Source organism: Carassius gibelio, chromosome B22, assembly GCF_023724105.1.
Source record: "Carassius gibelio isolate Cgi1373 ecotype wild population from Czech Republic chromosome B22, carGib1.2-hapl.c, whole genome shotgun sequence".
NCBI classification, from domain to species: domain Eukaryota; kingdom Metazoa; phylum Chordata; class Actinopteri; order Cypriniformes; family Cyprinidae; genus Carassius; species Carassius gibelio.
The window spans coordinates 28,950,931-28,970,004 of NC_068417.1; the positions used below are offsets into that span (position 1 = coordinate 28,950,931).

At 36.1% G+C, this 19,074-nt stretch overlaps 1 protein-coding gene across 2 annotated transcripts in view; it reads left to right on the top strand.

Moving 5' to 3' along the window:
- Positions 1-19,074, top strand: part of LOC127988354 (DENN domain-containing protein 1B) — a 91,097-nt gene that overhangs the window by 62,838 nt on the left and 9,185 nt on the right. For both annotated transcript variants that reach the window (XM_052591089.1, XM_052591090.1), the window contains 7 exons: positions 5,273-5,398; positions 7,873-7,974; positions 11,336-11,426; positions 12,148-12,188; positions 13,102-13,140; positions 15,708-15,764; positions 18,853-18,939. In XM_052591089.1, the coding sequence (XP_052447049.1) occupies positions 5,273-5,398; positions 7,873-7,974; positions 11,336-11,426; positions 12,148-12,188; positions 13,102-13,140; positions 15,708-15,764; positions 18,853-18,939 (543 nt within the window). The remainder of the gene's footprint in view (positions 1-5,272; positions 5,399-7,872; positions 7,975-11,335; positions 11,427-12,147; positions 12,189-13,101; positions 13,141-15,707; positions 15,765-18,852; positions 18,940-19,074) is intronic.

Genomic DNA, 19,074 nt, shown 5'->3' on the forward strand with positions numbered 1-19,074 from the left:
CTTTAAATAGCCAGGCTGCAAAATCCATCAGATTCTGTTTTATAAGCCTGGCAGAAGAAGTGTAAAATATATGTGTGAGGATATGCCTGTGTGTAGCGCCTGTCTGCGGCTTGTCCAGTTCAATGAATTAAAATCCCTTGACCACAAACAGCTCAGCTCTTGAGAAGGGTGTGTGTGTGTGTGTGTGTGTGTGTGTGAGTGACTGAGCGTCTCAGAAGTGGTGTTCTGTTGAAACTCGGTGTATAATAGAAGCCCACCGCAGAGCAGATCTCCGTGGTCTCATCCTTTAGAGCAGGAGACAGTGATGCACCTGCTAATTATCATCTCCAGCTGGTGAGTTAAATGGAGATCTGTTTCCAGGGCCACCTCTGACCCCGTGCTCTTTACTTGACGCACTTCAAACCCTGTTGGGGAGTCCATGCAGTAGAGTTTAATGAGGCCCTGTGTTTGCCCTCCGCGGGCTCGGCGAGTCGGAGGCTGCACTTTCATCCTCAGCCATCCTCGCTTGATGTAAATTGAAAAGATCACAGCTATGGGGAGAAGACCTATAGTGGAAAGGCCTCTCTGCATAGATTATGAATATCATAACTCAACATAACTCATCTTTTCTCTCCCCCCCCACCCCTTCTCCCTCACTACCCACCTCCTACAATAGCATAGTTATAATTGGACCCAATGGGGGAGTCTCCCTTTGATCAGATCATAGGCTGAATGACTTTACACTAAAAAATGTCACTGCCAAATAGGTTTATCACCTGTAGAGCTAAGCTCCCCTCTGATGCCCCCCGCTCACATCTCGTTAACGTTGCTCAAAGTCTAGTGGTTAATTAGTCTGACTGATCAATTATTGGCCACCCAATTATTAAATTGAAGTTTTTCACCGGCATTGTCTTTGAATTGGGATGTTAGGAATCGATTGGCTGGTTTGTGAATCAAATATTGACAGAGGGCAAATCAAAGTGTAATGTTGAAATAGGAAATTCTGTTTATTAGAAGAAAAATACACACACACACACACACACACACACATTTTTTGTGAAAAGTGGGGACATCCCATAGGCGTAATGGTTTTTATAATGTAGAAACTGTATATTCTATCGCCCTTCACCAACCCTAACCCTCACAGGAAACTTTGTGCATTTTTACTTTCTCAAAAAAAATTCTGTATGGCTTATAAGCGTTTTGAAAAATGGGGACATGGGTTATGTCCTCATAAGTCACCCTCTCCTTGTAATACCTGTGTCATACCCATGTCATTATACAAAGTTGTGTCCTGATATGTCACAAAAACATGACCACACACACACACATATATAAATAATATGCATTTAAGATTGTATAATATATTTAAATAATTGAGTTATTCTATATATTAACTATTCTATATTATTCTATATAAAAACATTTAATCTAGATGTATAAATTATATAATTATTAATTAAATGTTTAAGATCTAAATAATTTTTTGAAAAAAATTATCTAAGTTTTTCTTAATTGTGTGTGTGTGTGTGTGTGTGTGTGTGTTTGTGTATGCATTTAAAATTGTAAAATATATTTAAATGATTACATAGTGACTGATAGATTTACAGACAGACAGACAGACAGACAGACAGACAGACAGACAGATAGATAGATAGATAGATAGATAGTTTACACGTTGAAAATTTAATTTAGATAAATTATACAATTATTTTTATGTTTAAGATTTTTAGAAAATGTAAATCACTTTATATTTTAATATTTGTATATTATATTTTTTTATATTTATTCTCTCTTTATATTTTAAATAATTTATCAAATATTTAAAGTATAAATATTTAAGCTTAAATGATATTTAAATTACTACATATATTTTCTGTGTTATACAGAACGTGTTATATAAAACTTTTCTTAAAAGAATATATTTTTTATTTTAATAATGTTATTTTATTATTAATAATAAATATTAAATAGTAATTATAATTATTATTATATAATATTATAGTTATTTAAATCTGGCTTAATTTTATTATTAATATTAATGAAGATTTTTAAGTCAGATTTAAAGGACTAAATGTTTTTATTTTATGGATACAACAGAATTTTTGTTTTTGAAGAAAAAAAAGAACTGTATTGTTAAAAAAAATAACAAAGACATGAAAACAAAAATAAAAACAAAATGTAATTTAAATAAACTGTTAACAAATTAATATTTTGAAAGAAATATAAATACATGATCTGAAATCTTAAATGTAAAACAGAAATAGTGAAGATGTTCTTGTGCACAACCTTTTGTTTTATCTCCTCTTATTTGCCCACTGGGTATGCTGCACATTTCTCCTGAGTGTGAGTGGCATTTTGCTTTCTTTGATTCTTCAAAAATGAAGACTGTTTAATGGATTGTTTGGGGAGAGCGAGAGAAGTGAGGGGGAAAAAGACAACGCATCAACATGAAATATTAATACGGAGCCAACTTTACATAAACATAAAAGCACTTAGCCAGTGTGAATATGGAGATGACACTTGTTAATTTAGCGCCGCTAAACTTCCAGTTTGATGCCTCTGAGTATTCGCCACATCAGCTCGGGGACGCTGTGAAAAAGAGGCATGTCCCAATAGAAACGAATAGAACAAAAGACAACAAAAATGAAATCCTTTCTATATGGAAAAATGCCAGTTTGTGAACAGCCTGAATGCAAAACCTATTTTCACAGGGGTCAGTGACGATTCACCCAGGTGGCTTCCCTGCATTCCTAAACCCAAGTGCCTCTTGGTATTCAGCCGATCGCCTAAACGCTCTTGGTTATGCTCCTCACTTGGTCTTCCCTAATGAAGGAAGCTAAACCGATTATTGATATGCTCGCTGCTCCGTGTGAATTGCAGGCGTGTAAATGAATTGCCAGCAGATGGTTATGAGCGCTGCAGCATACCTAATCAATTTGGTTAACCTTACATTACCTGGATCAAGCACCGCTTCATGGTTCATCCCCATGTGTTTGTGCACCGCTGTGTCTCATGACAGGCTTGGATGATTCGATGCAGAAGACTTGGGAGTATGGGGGAAATCTGAAGGGGGCATGCAGTTCAGATGCTTTGCCATGATTATTCTATCTGTCTGCCTATCTGTCAACAGTCTATCTGTCTATCTAATCATATTTGCAGCAATTATGGTTTTAAAGGGGTCATATGATGCTGCTAAATAGAACATTGTTTTTTTTTGTGTATAATTAAATGTATTTTGTAGTTAAAGGTTAAAAAAATGCCGTACTGTACGTTAATTTTGCTCCTCTATCCCCCGCCTTTCTGAAACGTGCACATTTTTACAAAGCTCATCGTTCTGAAAAGCGAGGTGTGCTCTGATTGGCCAGCTATCCAGTGCATTTGTGATTGGCTGAATACTTCAAGCATGTGATGGAAATGTTATGTTCCTTACCATACTGTGATGTTGTGTCCTGGCACGATGAGACAAAACCAATAAAACCCATTATAAACTAGGCATTTGTAGCATCCAGTGGGGACATAATTACGTATTATAATGATTTATACTGTCTTTTACAAGTTGCATTCCTTGTAAACATAAAACCATGTCTGCATTACTCTGTACACTGCTCAAAACTGGCGTTTGAAGCATCAGTGTCAAATTCTTTCAATATGAAAATGTACTTCCAGGCGGTGAGTCAGAACAGCTGGCATTGTAGGCTACTCTCTCAGGTTCAGGAAACAGTCCCCCGTAAAATGCGCTGCACACATCTGAATATTTGGGTTGAACTTAACCACTCATTTCTAGTTGTGTGCTCTATTGGAAGGCCAAACAAAATATTTTTCAGTGATTTCTAGCGTCTCCAACACATGGCAGTGGCAGCAACAATACTACAGCGAGAATCAAAGTCATGCCTTCTTTCTTTAGCGTGAACATTTGGATGGTTTTATGCAAATATTCCCACACAATTACGAAGATAAATGTAGGCGTGTTTAAACGAGGCATTTTAGGAGGGTGTAGACAAGTATTAACTTTTATAAAGAATATCTCTTTGGATTAAGATTTTTTATTCTTTGCAACTTTAGGGATCTTAGCTATGCACGAACAGCTTGTAACACTCCAAAGAGAAAGGAAAACTTGAAATCGCTTCATGTGACCCTTTTAACATCAATTAAATTGAAAAAACGACTTATTTTTTTCAAAAACAATATATTTGGGTCATGCCATTTTGACATGACAACATGAACTAACCTTTGCTCTCTCCAATTTTATATGTTCAGCAAAGGTTTTCATGACTCTAAAAATGTCAAGTGCTTTTAATGTCAAATAAATTAAATATATTTTACTTTAACTTTTTTCCAGCATCATTTTGATTTAACTTGAATTAATAAATTAATTATTTTTAAAATATTATGACATTTTGCATAATAAATATCTCAGTGTTCTCTTTGGATCATTCCAGTTTACATATGACAAAATTAACTCTCTATAATTCCATTTTAAGATTTCCTTGTCACATTACAAAATGTTTTTTGCATGTAGTTATACCACAATTATATATATTATACTTTTTTTTTTTTTTTCTTGTGGGTCAAATACGTTCACATTTTAAATGAACTGTTTTTTTTATGCAATTACATTTTTTAATGTCAAGTGATTTTAGGATTAAAAAAAATTCATTAATAAAAAGTAATTCATAAATGATTTTTCCATTCATTAAAAATATAGTGATAATTTTTAATAGTAATGTCTTTATTTTTTATTATTTATTATTCAAGTATTTTTCCCCAAAACATATTATGACAATTTTATTGTGAATGTCTTGGAGTTTTCTGTGAGTCATACTATTTGACATATGGACAAAATGTATTACTATTATAATTATTATTTTAGAATTTCATTTTTTTTTTTTTTTTTTGTGAGACTGTGTTCTTCCACCTTTTTTCTTTAGCCACGCAAAAATACAAGAACAACATGAATTCCAAAATCAAAAACATCTTCATCAATACCAAAGTCTTTTATTGAGAAATTTAGAAAGTATTTGGTGTACGAGGCAAATAAAGCAAACGGTACAAGACGCCAAGATTCCCCATTTTGCTCTCCGGCCCCACCCCTGCACACAGCACCATTGCTTCAATTAACAGAGCAGCAGGTGCTCTTGAGAGATAGAAGGCTTTTCTTTATTTCTTTCTCCCTTTTTTAGGGTGGGGGGTGGGTGACCTGTAAATGTGACACTTCACACTCTGAATGGGTTTGCCTGTTCCTCCACCTATTTCAGAGGTGTTAATTTAACTCTCTCTTTCTCTCCTTCAGGTCTCCAATCTGAAGAGTAAGCTGAAAAAGCAGTCAACTGCTACAGGCAGCGGGGTTGCTCGGGCCTTTCTGCATGCTCAGGCTGCGCTGTTTGGCTCCTATCGGGACGCCCTGAGATATAAACCAGTAAGACTGTCGCTCTTCACTTCAAGTTCTTTGCAAAATATCACCTTATCATCACATTATCAACACTATGTACCGTCTTGATTTTCATGCTGAAGATTTCAAATGAACCTGAAACTAAGAGTCGAAGCCTTTTCAAGACACAGAAATGCTGAAAGAAAGGGAAAAACAGGTGCAGGGGAAGGTGGGCCTGTCTGCATAGCCGAAATGTCAGATGTTGAAAAGCCTGGACAGTCTCTTTGAAATCTCAGGCTCTTCGTGGTCTTCTCAGACCCTCTAAACTCCTGAAATGTGCCTCTTGGTTTCATGAGTGGCGTTGAGGAAAACAAAGTGTGCTCTCTGTTTGTCAAATGTGGCCATCTTTGTTGGCAAGGCAGAGAGTAATTGGTTTGTGTAGACCCAGAGAGCGAAGATACATTATTGATGTTTCAACGGTTGTGCACAAGCTGTCTTTTTGCCGCTAGAAAAAAATACACACACACGCTCGAAGTCAAGTCTGCGCAACTCTTAGCCTTCAAAGCAGTGCCTCAATTGAGCACATTGTCTGCAAATCTACATGGAATTACTGCTGTTTTTATTCTTTTTCTTTTTTTTTATTGAAGGCCCTCAGTCATGCCACTTTCATTTGCTTCGGATATGCTTTAAGACACAAGCTCAAATACGGAGCGCTCTTTTGACAGTTGGCCCTATAGCTCATTAGGATTCTGAGGAGTCGAACAATTGAAAATCGGCCTTTGTGCTGCTTTATTTTGATTAATATTTCACTTTGTTATTACTGAGACCAAAAAACACCCTTCTGTCTCTGAAATGACAGCATTGCAGTGCTATTTAGCTGAAAACATTGCATTAGTTGCAATCGTTTATTATAAAATCACTAATTTATGCATCATTCCTCCTGCATGTATCTGAAATGCGATAGTGGTCTTTGATTTTACACATCCAGCATTACTGTCTTATTTTGCGATAATGGCTTTTCTTCTGTGTGCTGCATTTCTAAAGAGGTTCCTCCATTTGCAACGAATCATCTGTGTGAAATACCGCTGTGCTTTATGGAGCCCATATGGTTTCCCATCAGCGCCTTAGCAGAATGCCACCGTCTAACTGAGCTGTAAATGAAACAATGCAGGGAAATCATAATTAGCTCCCATGCAAGAGTCGGCAATCATGGACTTATATAGGTCACCGTAGTGCAATACCTCATGGGGCTCTTTTGTTATTGACCCCCAAGCACCAGGAGTGATGGTAACAAGTGCATAGATAAGACAAGTTTTAAGCCATGCCATTTAGCTGCTGTAAAAGTGAATTATACAAATTTATAATTGGATTATAATTTTAACACAAATATTGAGACTCATTCGTTCTGTTGAAATAAATGTAAACACATTCAATTCCATGTGATAATTTAAGTAGGAATGGTTTTACAAATATTTTGCAGGTTGAGATCCTGTGAAAATTATTTGTAAAACCATTTTATTATTGATAATAAATTATATTTATTTAAAATAATTAATTTAAATACAACAATGTATGTAACAACGATTTTACGGACAATTTACATGGAAACGTACAAAGAATTGTGAGGAAAACTATTCTTTACTAAATTATCACAATGCAATTTACGTAAAAAATTTACATAGGAATTACATGTAAAAGCGTCACACTCAGTTAAATGCAACGATTTATATAGGAATGATTTACAAAAACAAATTTCGTATAAACAAGCAGACATTTTTTTTTTTAACTATTCTTCATAAACAGCTAAATTCAGTGCAACAGTGCAGTACAACTTTTTCCCATGGTTGCGTCCAATGCGTCTATTCAGTAAGAAAAGTTTTATGAACAGTTTTTATTTACACAGTTTCATTCAATGCATGAAAATTATTTGCATGAAATTATTTCTCAAAACCATTCTTGCATAGAAATTTGCATTCAGTGCAGTCTGTATAAGAATAGTTTTACTAATAGTTACGAATAGTTAGTATAAAAGATTGAATGTGTGAAAACTGTTAATTAACGATTGTGAAATGTATATTTATATTCCGTACAACTGATATAAAAATAGCTCTACAGATAGTAAAATAACTATGTAAAAACATTTATTTTTACATAGTTGCTTTCAACGCGATAATACAGTAAAATTTGCACAGGGAAAGATTCATGTACAATTCGCATTGAAAACTGTTTTCAACCCCACAAGCCCACAGGATCTCAAATCTTTGACACACACAGATGAAGTGTGGGCTCCCACACTTGCCTTAGTTCTCTCCTGGCAACAATTTTTTGTTGTATTCCGTTCATGCGACTCGGGGAGAAATTGAAATGATGTAATTGATTGCAACGGGTGATGATGATAAACAAGCGAGCGCAGTCAAACAAAACATCTGTCTGTGAGTCTCGGATGAAGCAGCACCGTTTGCATCCATTTTAGCCATTAGCGGACTGTCTGTAGTCATTAAAGTGAGCTTTCTCGTCCCCAGGGAGAGCCAATCACCTTCTGCGAGAAGAGCTTCGTGGCACACCGCTCCAGCACCATGAGAAGTTTCCTTGAGATGGCCGTGAACCTGCAACTCTTCAAGCAGGTAGAGTGGAAATGAGTGGAAGCAGTTTTCCACCTCAACCATAAATTACTTTGCAATGTTCCTGTTTTGGGCTTTTTTTTATTATTTCTATACAAGTACATCTTCAGCATATTGCACAGTAACTCTTAGGGAATCTTGCTCACACTTGAACCAATGCTCCCTTCAGCTATATTTATAGCCATGCTATTGAATCTCTTTCCTTCCCCCTCTGCAAAAGTCTTAATTTATACCCGGAACGAGCTCATTTAATCACATCTCCATCTTGATGCACCATCCGCCTAACGTTCCCTATAAAACACAGAGAGTGACCAGCAGTTCAAAAGACATCTCCGCCTCCCGCCCATGCAGTAGCTCCGGGAGAGGCCTTATCTCCAACTTGGCCGTACTGCAAAAGGTTAGCACCGCTGTGCCCCGTTCTGACCATGAACCACATTCGCTTGGAGGCCAGCCCTGCCTAGAAACGAGTAAAGGCTGGCTGCCAAGAGATTGCGGGGGAAGTCTGTCAACGACGACCTGCTTTCTGTCTCCGTACTCCATCCCCTCCCCATCAACGTATTCCAGCGCCTGATGCTAACTCTCTATCACCCTGCCAACGAGAGAGAAAGCTCGCAGCGCTCTGGCATCTCCCCATTTCCCTGTCTGCATGGGTCCAGTTAACCGGTTCTTCCTCCAGACTCTCATCACTACCCCCTCGACACCTTCAGATGCAGCGCTGTTGTTGTTTTTTTTATTTCAATGCAGTGTAGTTGCATTCAGGAAATTTAGTTGCTTGGAAACGTTTCCCCAGCTAGCGATGCTGCCTTTTGTTTGTATCATAATTGAGCTTGAAGATCACAAAGCTTTTATAGCTCATTATATACAAGAAATGGAAGAAATGTGCCTTGACTAGACTCCGTTTCGCGATCCCATTTTTTGAGCGCAAACTCGTTACTATAAACTCCCCCGTCATTTGAGGTGTAACACAAAGCTAACATAACAATAATGGTCGGAACCAACTCATTCATTCAACATGGGTGAGCAGCATTGGAGCCTACCGTCTATTGCTATGAATCATCATAATTGTAGCGCATTCTCATTGGTTAGATGGCATATGCGTGATTTTATGCTCAAGAAAAGCTGTTTGCAAATTGTTCGCCCAAGCAGAAAACTGTATTGGTGCAGCCATATCTCGATGACTGAAAAACACATTGGGTCGTACTTTATATTTGGTGGATTTAACCTCTTAGCCTGCACCCCAACGCCCTCGTCCTCAAAGCTATGTAATTGCATTTAAATGAATCATTTGATGCAATGCATTTATTTTGTACATACATGTTTTTACATTGCACTTATATTGTAAAAAAAAAAAGCCCTGCATGTAATTACATCTGTAATTTCTGTAATGGCATTTATAAATTACATCGTTGACCCATCTCTTACACCTTACACCTTAAACCTAACCATACCAGTAAAACCTGTCCCTATTCTTACGTATACCCCCTTATACGTAAGAAGCAGCATAGAAAGGCCAACTATTATAATGTGGGACCTCACATTGTGGTTCATGCAAACTCTCCTAAATCCAATTAAGAATGCCATACCATCCCCACTGGCACATGGTGCCACTTTTAACAATGGATGACTTCAAGGCAACATTGGCTGGAAAGATGTAGAAAGACCTTATAACTTAATTCACTATTATAGTTTTACCCCAAAACAATCGGATAGGTAGGTGCATTGTCCAATTAATGGGACAAGAGTCTGTAACCAGATACTGAAGGATAAGGTTTCGGATAGGTGTTAATTTGACCTGATCTGCTGTAATTGGGCTGTAGGGTGGCTGAGGCTGAACCCTGTGGTCTCTTCACTCATTAAAAAGACTGTAATGAAGTTACCCTGTAGCAGAGTCCAATGAAAGGTGCTGACCCCTAGAGATGTCCTTACCCTGTTTACTGGGACACCTGAGACATCTTCTGGCCCACTATTACTACAGTGGGTCCATTAAATGAATGTTTTCAAAAATGGGTCAAAAATCAAGAAGCACATGTGATTTGTTAGTGATGTGTGAGAGAGAGAAATAGAAAGAGAGAGAGCGAGCGAGAGAGAAGCATGCACTCTTAAAAATAAAGGTTATTTCTTGGCATCATAGGCTCTGAGAACCTTGAACATCCAAGGAACCTTTCAAATGCAGAAAAGGGGTTGAAAAAGGTTCTATAGATTTTTTTTAAACGTTCTTCAAAATGGTTCTTTTAGAAACCAAAAACGGGTACTTCTCTGGCATCACGGCAAAAATGCCCTTTTGGAACGTTTATTTTTAAGAGCGTATAAGCATTTCAATGTATGTTTTATATGCAATATGAAATAATACAAATACATATGCAGGTATGTGCTGCTAAAATATATAAAAATACTTGTTCTAATGCATAAATACAAGTATTTGTCTGGTACATTTTATTAGATGTTGAACAAAACAAAGCATTTTCAAATGCATTTATTATTTCATATTTTTGTATTATTTAATGATTTATTTAATCATAATGTAAAAAATGGTACACACAGCTGTATTAGTGTGGGGAAATTACATTCTTAATGTATTTCTTGATTGCTTTTATCCTTTAAGTATTTTTTTGAGTTTATGTACCAAAATAAATATGTATAGCGGTAATATAAAATGATGGTTTACAACAAAACCCTTATTTTATTTTTCCTATAGCATTGTTCAAATTATTAATGTGCTTTATATTCTATCTTTATATTGTATTGTATTGTTTTTCTTTAATATCTTCATATAATTTATTATTGTTGTTCATGATTTCGTTATTAAATCTATTATTTATCTGTAGTATATTTATCACGTTAAGTTATTTCATTTATCTTTAAAATGTATTTATCAAACATATACTATAACTATATTGCCCTGGGAGCCAATACTAAAGTGAAGGTGACTTTTTTTCATTTCCTTTGACTTGCACAATTAAGGTTTTGTTCAAAAAATGTATTTTTAAGAAATGTATATTTTATATATTTGGAAATTGTATTTAAAATCTAGTTATCTATTATTTTGTTTTTCTTTCCTGTTATAATTGGAACTAGTTTCAAATAAAGTTTATCCCCATACTTTTGAAAATAAAATGTAATTGGCCTAGTTTTAATAGGCATATTTATTAGATCCCTTTTATGTCGTCTACGTGACAAGAAAGGAAATTAAATTTCCCAAAAGGCATTGCTCACACAACATTCTCCTCTGCCATGTTAATCCATCACCTGATGTAAATTACACCCAGTGACCACGTCTGGAGCAGTCTAGATGGAATTGTTTTGGTGTTGTCCTCCAACCCCCTTCTTCCTTAATAACCTGTGATACTTTTATTTATGACGGCAGTTCATTGAAGGCAGACTGGCCAAATTAAACGCAGGAAGGGGCTTTACAGACGTCTATGAAGAGGAGATCACAGAGGGGCGCTTCTGTAGAAGTGAGTGCACACACTTGTATGACTTTTACTCACAGGAAACGGTAGCTATAATAACATTAGGTATTTTGCAATGTACAATTTTAATAAAAGTTGCCAAAAATGAAATTTGCTGATGACCTTCTGTGAAAATAAGAAATATTGAAGAAGGTCCATATTGCACTTTTCAATACAATAATAAAGCAAAAGTGAGCAGTTGTCAAGTTCTAAAATGAAAAAAAAGAAAAAGAAAAAATCTCCAATAAGAGACATTTTATTTTAAAATAATGTTTTGTAAACAAAGTAACTGTTTCACTAAGTCATCGATTTTTATTATTTTATTTTAAAAAAGAATAATTTCTTCTAAAAATTATTTATAATGTGTTGCACTATGAATAATAAAAAAAAGACATCATATATTTCTAAATATCCATACACTGCTTTTCAAAAAAAAAATGTTTTTAATATATTTTAAAATGTAAATTAATCCTGTTATGGTAAAGCTGCATTTTACAGTTCATGGTTATATGACACTTCATGAATTACTCTAATATGCTGATTTGATGCTAAGAAAGAAAGAAAAATTAATATTTTCAATGTAGTACATTTTACTTTGATGAATAGAAATTTCAACATTTATTGAAATCTTACTGACTCCAAACCTTATTTAATATATCTCGTGTATTTTTCCTGAATAATATTTTATTCTGCATTGTTAACCCTCCCATGCGGCACTGTTTTTTAGGTAATTCGAGGTCTTATCAGCAGTGGATTCACACCAAGATGGTAAGCAGCAGGCAATTATTCCTTTTTCTGCTCATAATGTTAATGTTCATTTCGGCTGAATAATTATGCCCAAAGCAGCTGAGCGCTGTTATTATTTCCTGTTGGCTATGAGGTGATGAAACGTATCCAGTCGAGCTAATCTCTTGAAAGTGGAGATGCGATGCCGGGGAAGATGGTGAAAAGCGTGGCGTGGGACAGTTAAGACGTTGAGACAGGCTTGATATGATGTGACAGCCAGTCATCGGAGATGACACGAGACTTCTGGCAGGAAACACAGCCATTACTCGATAGATTGAACAAAAGAAAAGCCCTCTTTTCTTCTCTCCTCCCCTCTGCTGTCTTCCTCTCACCTCTCCCTGCGCTGTCTCTCGCGCCTGTTTTCTTTTGGACTGTCTCTTTGCGTTCTCTCCCTCCCTTCTATCCATCAGCCGGAGCCGAATTAGTTCTCTGGAGTGCCTTTTTCAAAAGGTTTTGTGTAAAGTTCACATCCTCTGACTGACACAAATCCATAAGAAAGGGCCGCGGCGCCGTCATGTCGGTCAAGGCTTTGGGATGTAAACTCGCCAGCATTCGGCGCATTTCAGAGGTTTAGTTTGCACCATTCAACTGGTAAAGACTGATGTTACCCAGGAACGAGAGATGAAATCAGACAAGAACAAGAACGAAAGCGTCACTCTCTCTGATGCCACACTCGTGTAAAGGGACTAGACCTGGTTAACAGCAAAGGTGTTTCTCGTTGCTTTGGGGCAAAACAAATGTTTAGACTTGAGGAACAAGGTGTTTATTCAGCCGTTAATGATATGTCACAGTAAATGTGTGTTTATTTTATGCGAGATGTATTCAGCAGAAACACTTACGTTCCACGTTCTGTGGAAATTCATGTATTCTCAGCAAACTGTTCTCTTCTCCATAGCGGCAGAGGGCCAAACCGGTCGTGAAAAACTTTCAGATGGTAAGTTCACAGTGGAAAGGGTGTTCTGACCTTGGATTTAATAAAAACAACTCCATATTTTTGATGTGATCAAATGTGCGATTACAGAATGGTGCTTCATTCTCCCTCATGCCATTCCAAAACTTTATTGCTTTTTCATCTGTGGTACATAAAATATATTTTGTTGAATATTATAACACATATTGTGATATATAGTATTTTTGTCTAGACAATGGAATTAAATGGGTACCAATTTTGTTTGGTTTCCAAGAAGATATATATATATAGTGTTCCATTAACCAGATTATTATAACCCTATTAATTAGTGTTCCAGTTGCTAGAAATATGAGTCTGATATCCTGCATGTCCCTGGATCAATCAGAATTTCGTGTCTTTGGTCAATAAAAAAAAAAAAAATGGTAATCACGATATTTGATAGTTTTTCCTTCTAAATTGAATTAAATTGAAAGTGGCCTACATTTCAGGTTGTTAAAGTTATTCTGTAGAAGTACTAGTTACCGCTAGTGCGGTATGCAGTCACATCAGTGATATTTAGTCACAGTTTTGCCTAAATTCTCTCCAAATTTCGCCAAAATGTAACTGTTGAAAAAATCAGTTAAATGACAGTTAAAAGTCACTTTTGAACAATGCAGCTTTCTTTGGGTCAGCCCACTGAATCAGCATGAATAAATCGAACACGAGAGAAATCTGAGTAGAGAACGTATTTGCTCTCTAGCAAATTATTGAAATGACTGGTTTTCACCTGCATCGCAATGTCCGGGATTTGGTTATATCCGGGTCATTTGGTTTTCATATCTCCGCTCTTTCAATATGGAGGTTATTGAGGCATGTGTGTCTGATCATTATCCAGTTTTGTTTGAATCTGAATGATTTTTCCCATCACCTACTTTCGTTCAGCATTCACATTTAGAGTTACTCAATCTAACACTGCAAATTTGTTTTCTGAATATTATTCCTTACATGTTACCACTGATATCCTTAATGAAACAGATACTGGAAGTTTGATTGAAGTATTTTATAAAGCTTGCTCTACAGCTTTGGACACTGTTGCTCCACTTAAGCATAAAAGGGTAAAGGGTGTTGACCAGCCATGGTTAAATGAAACCACCCGCGCTCTTAGACAAGAGTGTCGGAAAGCAGAGCGAAACTGGAAAAAAAGATTTCCTTTGATATCTTAAAGTTAAGCCGGTCTAATTATCTGAGGATTTTTTAAACTATTTTACTAAACAAAAAAGAATTTAAAAAAAATGTTGATGGTATCGGAACCTCCATTCTTCTTTCTGAATGACTTCATTTGCAATTGCCACAAGTTGTTTGTTTTCCTTTCAACTTGTTTTATCACATCAGCTAGATGATCTTGTCTCTACTATGAAGTGTTCTGGTTCTAAGTTAGACATCATTGCTGCAAGTTTTTTTGAGGATGTTTTTTTTTTACTATTAGTCCCATTTTAACAGCTATAGTTGAACACATCTTTAGCCAAAGGTTTTGTTCTGGTCAGTTTTAAACATTCAGTTGTGCAACCTCAAAAAACCTCAGCTTGACCCAGCAATGTGCTGTAGCTATCGACCAATTTCTTTCCTTTTTTGTCTTTTTTTTTGGATTCTTTTAGTGTTTTAGATGAGTTTCAATCTGGTTTGAGATCATTACACAGTACTAAGTCAGTTCTATGGAGAGTTACAAACGACATGCTGTGTTGTGCCAGTATTGTTGGACTTGATCAACTTGAATGTATGGTAGTTATTCGAGGCACTGCGTTAAAGTGGTTTTCCTCGTATCTCGAGAAAAGGACTTTTTCTGTAAATTTAGGACATTTTTCCTCATCCTTTACACCTGTCTTGTGTGGATTCCCCCAGGGATCCATTTTGGGTCCTTTACGGTTTTCCCTTTATATGCTTCCCTTGGCCCATATTTTTCAAAAATCCAGTATTTTATATCATTGTTTTTTTCCATTGAGCTCTATTGTAAAGTTAAAGCATCTTCTTTCAAAGAATGATATGGAAGTTGTGATTCATCTACTTGTTACATCTTGATTGGATTATTGTAACTCTCTTCATTTTGGCCTTCCCCAATCTTCATTTTCATGTATGTAATTTAATTGTGGGTTCGGCAAGCAGTTAGCAGTCTTTTAAATAGGACTTGGATGGTCTTGGATGCCTGAAATAGCTGCCCGGAGGCGTTACAAATATTAACTTAATAAATGGATAAATCAAATGACTTTTCCTCTTATGTGCCACACAAAAAAAAGATATTAAGAAGAACTTTGGGAAGAACTGTGCATCCTTGGAGCACTTTGACTTTCATTTTATGGAGACAGAAAAAAAAAACAAAAAAAAGATATTCATTTAGCTGAATATCTTCTATGTTCCACAGAAGAAATAAAGTCATTTAGGTTTGAAATGATGTGAGGGTGAATAAATAATGGCAAAATTAGACTTTTTTCAGTGAACTGCCCTTTGATGTGATTGACTTCTCTGTTTGTTTGTTTTTACATTTCATTGTTGGTTATGGTTTGATTTTCCCAAATTTTGTCGTTCAGCTACTGAGTAGCTTTTCTCTCTTTTGAAAGGCCAAAGATCATGCAAAACGGAAAATACGTGACATGAAGGACAAGATTTCACAAAAGGTGAGTTATTCAGAGTTCTAATCCTGTCAGAACCTTACATTCTTTGCGTTCGAAAGCATCTACGATCCCCAGAAATGCTCTCCGGATAGACAGCTCACCGTCTCTCACATTCACACTCTTACAGGCTCATGCACAGACACTGTTTAAGATGGAGCACGTGACTTCACCCATGGCTCGCGCTCAGGGTTTTAAATGGCTTGTGAAACCTGCTTAGCGCTTTGTTCGGGAGTGTACATTTCTAACAAGTGCGCCTCTGGCAATGGGCTGTCATGTCAGCCCCCCTCCCCAGCACCACCTTTCATATTTTTTTTGCATATTTCATCAGTGAGCGAGTGATTTCTTCAAAGCTAATGTAACGAGATGTATGTTTCCATAACACTGATGTCTTTGATAAGGCAATTGTTGCGTGAACTGTCAGGCCAGGGGCTTGGAAAGACGGCCCCGAGGAGACGAGACCTCTCACAGTTGATACGCTGCTGCTGTCTGCTCGGCTTCAGCTAAACCAAAACAGATTTGAACAAGACGGCGCTCAAATGAGTCAGTGTTATTGGGTGCGCATGCGTTCGTATAAATAATCATGCAGTACAAGGCTCAAATGGGCTTGTAGCATAGCAAATTGCACACAATAAAACTGGGTACAAGTTTTGTGCGATTTTCAGCAGGATGCTTAAATGAGGAAAGGTGTTGTCACATTAGGGCAGTTTCACCTAAATTTCTCAGGCAAAAAATTATCAATGCATGAAGCAGTGTTTTAGAGAAATAACTTTTAAGTATTAAAGTAATTAATTAATTATTTTGTGTGATTTCAAAATTTTTCCTCTTTGCAAGATACTGAAGTGAGGAAATGTCTGGTCACATTAGGGAAACCTCAAATTTTCTGATAAATTTTATAGGCCAAAAAACTGCCTCGGTGTAGGAAACTTTTTGATCTCGCGTTAATCATGTGAATTCCTATTGAAATTTTCTTATTGAAAGATTTTGCCACAGAGTTATTGATACATGTGATTGCACCCTAATAAATAAAAAAATCTACTTGCTTTTTCTTTGAAACACAAAAGATATTTTGGTAGAAGTTGGAAATCTTTTTGAATTACGCAAACTGAAGAATTGCACGCAATAACATTGACAATTGACATTTTGTCATAATTTACTCATCCACGTCGTTCCATACCTGTATGCGTTTCTTTCTTATATTGAACATAATAGAAGATATGAAGAGCTTATTTGCAAAAACCGATAAACGGCACTTTAAAAAAAAGAATTCTCTATTTATAGCGCAGTCTGAAGTCTAAACATGTTTTGTCAAAAAAGCCTGTATTATCTACTTTCAAGGCATCGTGAGTTCACGTTTAACTGCAGAAGCCGACAAGAACATTTATCGCTTGTGAACAAGAAGCCGTTAAGTCCATTTTAACGAATCAGCGTGCTGTATTCAGTCAGGTGACAAGAATGCTTTTACTTTGAAAAGACACGATAAGAAGAGTTTCGTCAAAGCTGACTAAAGGGGGTCGCACACCGGACGAGAAGCGAAGCGCAGCTTCAACTCAGAACGCTGTTCAAATTTCTGCCGTGCCACAGAGCGCCATCTGCATAGTTTTATATAAAAAAACATCATATTTGTTTCAAATCGTTGTTCATAGATTACACCAAGATACCACTGCTGCAAAATGCTACTTATATTAGTTGTACAGCTTAATTAAAATGTAAATATATATAATTAAATGTATAATAAACGTAGTGCTTTTAATATTTTATTTTTTACATTTTTACATACGCAAAATATTAAAGTATTGGCTTGTGTAACATTTGCCTGTTAATTAAGCTTTTATCAATTAAAATCATATATTTTAAATAATAATAATAGATGAAGCTAAAACTAAACCATCTTGCTGCGAAATTGAGCTCGCGCATATAGAATGTGCACGTCCGGTGTGCGATACCTCGAGTTGTCCTACATGTGGCGGGACGTGACGCGGCGCTTCTCATCCGGTGTGTGACCGCCTTAAAAGTGATCGAGGATGGATAATTTTGACAAACTTGAAGAACCTGTGACATCTTCTTAAGGACGTAAAAGAAAATAAAAGTTGAAACTTTTTCATGGAAACTTGCAAAAGCAGCATGTTACAATGGTAAGGGAAAAGCTCCTTGTGTGTTATCACATCCATACAGTCTATGATCACAACAACATTTTTTGTCAGTCTTCTGCATTGTCAACCGAGGAGATTAAACTGGTGTTTTTTTTTTACTATAAAACATGAAATGTGGAGTTGTCTGCTTCTGCTATAAAACAAACTTTTAATATGTAAAAAAAAAAAAAAACACACACACACCGTTATGTAAGTTATCAATATTTTTTACTTGTAAGTTATTAATACTTAATCAAAACAATCTAACTGCAGTTTGATTGATATTACTTGGAATGAATAATAAGAAACATGATTTCTGAAAATAAATAAAAATTGAGTTATCTATTTTTGCAAATGACAGCATTCTTTATATTTCGAAGAATGCTGATAATCAAACAGTTGACGGTCCCCGTTGACTTCTATATTGTTTATTTCCCTACTGTGGAAGTCAATGGGGACCAACAATGGTTTGGTTCTTTAAAATATCTTCTTTATGTGTTTTGGTGCAACATAAGATGGAAACGTATTTAGGTTTGGAGCAACATGTGAGTAAATGATGACAAAATATAAATTTTTAGGTGAACTATACCTTTAATAAAAGTCAAAATCAAAAGAACGTTTCTAGTAATGCGCACTGACAAATTGTGCATGATAAAAATGAGCTTAAAAAAATACAATATTTTTCATGATAAAAAAGACCCATTGTCAGTGAATTCTGCCTAGAGAGCTTCTTGACTTCTGATAGCACAAATTCCTATTGAAATTATTTCGTCCACAAATTTTCATAACCTTATACAATGGTGATTGTTTTTTCATAAAACCTAATTATTTGAATCAAAATATTTTTATTTTTCATTAGAACTTAAATTTTTTAAAGAATGTAAAGAAGAAAACTGGGTACATATTAAGAAAGTACTATGCATGAATTTACAGTTTTCCTCTCTCTCTTTGATTCTTGACAGGATGCTGAAGAGGAGGAAAGCCCGTACCGTGCAGGTTCTCCCACCAGCACTAAAAGCCTCTCACCCAGGAGACTTCAGAGGAAAGCGGTGAGCACGTACACACTCTTTCAAACACACACACACACACATGGAAGGGGTTCACGGACAGTCCGCCTCCTGAAAGAAGCGTCCATTTGCACACCAGTAAGTCCGAGCCGACGTGGGGCGGCTTGATTGACAGCT